Here is a 5842-nt window from a genome sequence, read left to right on the forward strand (position 1 = left end):
GTTGTGTGATTGTCCTTTTTCTGTGTTCCCAAGCATTGGGAGGGACTCAGGTTTCTTTTGTCATGATCGTTGTAATTACATTGAATTGTCATATGTTGGGTTCAGTATATACTAGGTATAACATCCTTACTCAAATAAAAATACAAAATCTCAGACCCATGGACAAATGCCTAATTCATCCAGCAACACAAGGCGTTTTACTGTACGGTTTGTGTGCCACCCAAACCAAGAGATTGAAAATGTAACAAACATCCATTGATCATAAGCGTTAGGAGAGCGCAGTAAAGTAGGGAAAAGAAGAGCTCATACCTTGAAGGCTGATTCACTGTCACAGCATACAAAGCAAAGAAGGAATAGGCGAGGGAGGGGGGAGGGGGGTGGAGCGACAGTCAGGTCGGGGTTTTCCATGTGTGTACACCTACAGGTCTCACTGACACTAGAAAACACCATCGGTCTCATCCATCCAGTCAGGGATAGTGACGATGCTAAATAACGCCATACAATAGGCTACTATATGATTTGGTAAGTCAATTTACCTTTTGTATTACTGACCTTTTAAAATGTACTTTAAGACGATGGTTTACACAGCGGTAAAGTGTAAAGTGATGTTTTAAACTCTATTCTCGGTTGAGAAAATCCATTTCCAACTCAATTTCCATTTGAATCTTAATGTCATCTCCCGTTCATGTCCTACATTGTCATCTTTTATGATTGTCCATAATTCTGTTGGGATTATTATAAATGTTCATTACTGTAAATATTGTCATATTGTCTCATTTGGAATTCAATTCAACCGTCCCTCGGCGGACTAGAAAGGCTTTGGCAGTGGAAGCGATATAATAGAAACAAAATATGCAAACACGTGAACAAAGTGCAATTGGGTAGCTACATTTGCTTTGATATTGTATCGTGTCGGATAATAGCAGTCTTGACAACCACCCTGTAAATTGTTCACCCAAAATGTAAAGCTTATACAATGATTGATAGATTGATGCTACAGAGAACCACATTTTGTCCTACAAAATACGATCTTCAAAGAAAAGACATTATACCGATAGATAAAACAGCAGAGCAAAAGTTTGAGAGCGGCTCTTATTCTTATTTGTGTTTATTTCAGAGCCGTGATGAAGTTCAGTGAGACACTCCTCCTTCTCAGCCTGTCTCTACTAAGCTGTGGCTCTTGCAGGGATCCAGGTTAGCAGCTGGCCACAGCACTGCACAGCACTCAGCACTCTTTACTCACACTCAATGACACACACAACTGATCAATAACACGCCACACGTAGCCAATCCTCTGGGAGACACTGTATCTGTAAGATGTGTAAGTTAATAATGGAGATGAACACGGAGTGGACAAAATATTAGGAACACCTGCTCTTTCCATGACATAAACTGACCAGGTGAATCCAGGTGAACGCTACAGTATGATCCCTTATTGATGTCACTTGTTAAATCCACTTCAGTCAGATTTTTAAGCCTGGAGACAATTATGACATGGAATGTGTATGTGTGCCATTCAGAGCATGAATGGGCAAGACAAAAGATTTAAGTGCCTTTGAACGGGGTATGGTAGTAGGTGCCAGGCACAACTGTTTGAGTGTGTCAAGAAATGCAACTCTGCTGGGTTCTTCACGCTCAACAGTTTCCCGTGTGTATCAAGAATGGTCCACCACCCAAAGGACATCCAGTCAACTTGACACAACTGCAGGAAGCATTGGAGTCAACATGGACCAGCATCCCTGTAGGAATGCTTCCGACACCTTGTAGAATCCATGCCCCGATGAATTGAGACTATTCTGAGGGGAAAAGGGGGGTGCAACTCAATATTAGGAAGGTGTTCCTAATGTTTTGTACACTCAGTGTAGAAGATAACAAAATCCAAATGTGCCTGTTGACAGTGGCCCATTTGCCCTGTGTACACCAGAATGTTCTAGCGTGAGCTTGTGGGGGAAGATGGCTGACTTCACAGGGGAGTGCAGTTACTGGCAGCTGAGTCCGGACCTCTCCATCCCTGCCCTGGAGGAGCTCAGCGTGTGTGTCCACCTCCAACGGCACATCAGCACACCGGCCTGGACAGCCTTCATGTACCGCCACCCTGACGGGCTACAGGCTGAGCTGGGCCTGGCGGGTCAGGAGGGCCTGGTCCACACCTGGCTGTTTGGGATGAGGTGGTCAGCCCCCCTCCACCTCCCCCTGGGCCACTGGCACTACGTCTGTATAACCTGGTCTGGGGCTTCTCACCAGCCAGCCCTCTACGTCAATGGGACCAGTGTGGATGTTACAGCCCATGCTAACGAATCCCCCCTGTCCCCGTCCTGCTGCAGGCTGGCCCCGCACGGCACGCTCACCCTGGGTGTCTCCCACTACTTCATCCAAGGGGAGATGCATGTGGAAAACGGTACCAGCCTCAATGGGAGTGTTTCTCTGTTCCGCGTGTGGGGGCAGGCACGCACCCCTGAACAGGTGTCGGACCTGAGCTGCACAGAGGGGGATGAGGTGCGCTGGGATGCTGTTGACTGGCTTACCCAGAGCTGCCCTCCAGTCCCAGACTCCCATCTACAGTGTGGTGAGGCAGGAAACCATTAACATTTTATATCCATTTTGATTGTCTATAAATGTATATTGAATGTCATTCTCTATGGAAAAACTGATAGGTGTTCGCTTTAATGAGCACCCTTTTTTGTCATGTTTCCACGTCTCTGGTGGCCTCATCTCCTGTTCCTGTTACGTGACTGGAAAATATTGATCTTGTGAACCCATTTTAATGGCGCACACACAGGGTGCATAATTAAACTTGTTCAACATCAAAGCTTACTGCAGATGTGTTCATGTCGTTAGAGATGATTCTTTAACATTGAATTAAGTACACTGAACAAAAATATAAAGGCAACATGTAAAGTGTTATTCCCATGTTTCATGTGTAGAAATAGAAGATCCCAGAAATGTTCCATACACACAAAAAGCTTATTTCTCTCAAATGTTGTGCACACATTTGTTTACATCCCTGTTAATGTGCATTTATCCTTTTCCTAGATAATCCATCCACCCGTCAAGTGTGGCATATCAAGAAGCTGATTAAATAGCATGATCATTACACAGATGCACCTTGTGCTGGGGACAATAAAACCCCACTCTAAAATGTGCAATTTTGTAATACAACACAATACCATAGATGTCTCAAATTTTAAGGGAGCGTGCAATTGGCATGCTGACAGCAGGAAAGCCCACCAGAGTTGTTGCCAGATAATTTCATGTTAATTTCTGTTCCATAAGACGCCTACAACGTCGTTTCAGAGAATTTGGCAGTATGTCCAACACGGCCTGATGAAATTGTAGGTTCGCACAACCAAAGAATTGCGGCGCAAAACTGTCAGAAACCATCTCAGTGATGCTCATCTGCGTGCTCGTCGTCTTCACCAGGGTCTTGACCTGACTGTAGTTTGCCGTCGTAACCAACTTTAGTGGGCAAATGCTCACCTTCGATGGCCACTGGCACACTGGAGTAGTGCGCTCTTCACAGATGAATCCCGGTTTCAACTCTACTGGGCAGATGGCAGACAGCGTGTATGGCGCCATGTGGGCGATGCGGTTTGCTGATGTCAACGTTGTGAACAGAGTGCCCTATGGTGGCAGTGGGGTTATGGTATGGGTAGGCATAAGCTACGGACAACGAACACAATTCCATTTTATCGAGTTACCCTGACGAGATCCCGAGGCCCATCGTCGCGCAATTCATCCGCCGCCATCGCCTCATGTTTCAGCATGACATGCACGGCCCCATGCCACAAGGATCTATACACAATTCCTGGAAGCTGAATGTCCTAGTTCTTCCATGGCCTGCATACTCACCAGATGTGTCACCCAATGAGCATGTGTGGGAAGCTCTGGATCGACGTGTACGAACACGAGTGGGACAACATTCCACAGGCCACAGTCAACAGCCTGATCAACATGCGAAGGAGATGTGCTGCGCTGCATGAGGCAAATGGTGGTCACACCAGATACTGACAGGTTTTCTGATCCTACATTTTTCTTAAAATATCTGTGACTAACAGATGCATATCTGTATTCTCAGTCATGTGAAATTCATAGATTAGGACCTAATCCATTTCAATTTCAATTGACTGATTTCTTTATATGAACTGTAACTCAGTAAAATCGAAGAAATGGTTGCATGTTGCGTTTATATTTGTGTTCAGTGTAGATATATAGGTAAGTTAAGTAGCGTTAGCTACAATTCAGAAGGTAAATGGGCTAAACACCAAGGGAATGCTTTGTCTGTTATACATTGCTACTGATCAATGCCATCATTTTCCTAATTTGTGTCAGCCTGGTCTTTGTACGAACTTAAAGTCAAGATCGCCATCATCTGCTACGATGGAAACAGTACAGACGTATACAAAGCCAGAGACCTTGCACAGAAATGGGTAAGCTAATGGGGTCACATTTCACTTACTGTTTGTTGCACAGTGTTTTAAATGGTTCCGAGATGACTCAGCGCATGCAGTGTTCTCAATTTGAATATCTACATTACCTTTATGTCCTTGCAGCTCAGACACATATTACCATCCAACAAATATCATTTGTACAGAGTCTCTGTGTCAACCAGGTAAGGAAAGTCCAAAATACAAAATTAGTACAGGTGTATCGTGGATTTATGCATGTAATACTCTAATCAATAATCGTTTCATCTCAATTGCAATCACCAACACAAGCAATTTCACACTTTTGACAGTGTCGGTGAGACATATGAGGACGGGGCTCATGTAAGTGTTGAACTTGACGGAATGACGATACCACACAATAACAACAATAATGTGATAGTTACATATACATTTACTCTGATAATCCATGCAACGAAGCACAGATGATAGCATGTACTACAATTTCAATTCCCCAGGACACACCAATATTGCGGGCTGAATTTGATGCAAACCGGTAAGAAAGACATTATTCTGGGGGCGTTCATAAGTTTTGAGTTTCCCTTTTTTTTTAAATGGTCTCTGTGACACTACAATTGGCAGAAATGAACACAAAAATATACACACTGATTAACATGTCCAGGAGCTGATTGAAGCTATAGGTTTGGGACTAAAAGAACTTGCCCTTGTTGTGGTTTGATAATTGCTGTATTCCCCACACAGCTTTGACTGCCTGGTCCACCTCAACGTGATCCCCAGCTCTGATGTCAGTACAGTGCAGAAACAGGTCTCTCAGTTGCTGAACACACCTCACAACGTCGGATATCTCACACTAATGGCTAACCCCAAGAGTATCCAAGTGAACGCTGTAGGTAAGTCACAAACCATTCCAAAAGGAATCCCACCTCTGGAGAGAAAGTCATAACTAAAGAGTAGCCAACTGGGGAAGAACGGTTACTGAATGATTAGGCCCAGAGTTTTTCCTGGTCACATGGCCAGGAGGACAGATTCCTGGCCCTATATATGATATAGAAGAGTGATGCCAATGCAGGTCCATGGTTCCACTGTGATGATGAGAGTGATTGTTTCTTTCCCCAGAGGACTTCCCCCCTGCCACAGTCAATCCTCCCATTGTCATGGCCACTGGAACCTCTTCTGACACAGCCACAGACCTTATTGTCACGACTGGTGGCGAACTCTCAGGTTAGTGTCTTCTTCTGTTTCAGGAAATGATCCAACCACCTGTCACGTTCGTCGTATACGTAATGAGCGGACCAAGGCGCAGCGTGCGTAGAGTTCACCACATACTTCATTACAAAGGGGACAACCTGATCCCCAATTAGAGACAACGATAATCAGCTGCCTCTAATTGGGAACCATACAAATACACCGACGTAGAAATAACAATACTAGAAAAGAAA

At 44.5% G+C, this 5842-nt stretch overlaps 1 protein-coding gene across 1 annotated transcript; it reads left to right on the top strand.

The window, feature by feature from the left end:
- Positions 1-443: 443 nt before the first annotated feature.
- LOC123993512 (adhesion G-protein coupled receptor G4-like) lies at positions 444-4979 on the top strand. Its single transcript, XM_046295722.1, has 7 exons — positions 444-522; positions 1118-1194; positions 1925-2566; positions 4330-4427; positions 4551-4609; positions 4736-4766; positions 4901-4979. Exons 2-7 carry the CDS (start codon positions 1125-1127, stop codon positions 4940-4942), a joined length of 942 nt encoding a protein of 313 aa, XP_046151678.1. The 5' UTR covers positions 444-522; positions 1118-1124; the 3' UTR covers positions 4943-4979.
- The last annotated feature ends 863 nt before the right edge of the window (positions 4980-5842 follow it).

The sequence above is a fragment of the Oncorhynchus gorbuscha genome, linkage group LG02 (genome assembly GCF_021184085.1).
Source record: "Oncorhynchus gorbuscha isolate QuinsamMale2020 ecotype Even-year linkage group LG02, OgorEven_v1.0, whole genome shotgun sequence".
NCBI classification, from domain to species: Eukaryota; Metazoa; Chordata; class Actinopteri; order Salmoniformes; family Salmonidae; genus Oncorhynchus; species Oncorhynchus gorbuscha.

Coding starts and splice junctions, on each gene's coding strand:
- LOC123993512 (XM_046295722.1), top strand. CDS start 1,125: ATGAAGTTCAGTGAGACACTCCTCCTTCTCAGCCTGTCTCTACTAAGC. Junction 2,567..4,329: donor AGACTCCCATCTACAGTGTG/GTGAGGCAGGAA, acceptor AATTTGTGTCAG/CCTGGTCTTTGTACGAACTT. Junction 4,767..4,900: donor CATATGAGGACGGGGCTCAT/GTAAGTGTTGAA, acceptor TCAATTCCCCAG/GACACACCAATATTGCGGGC.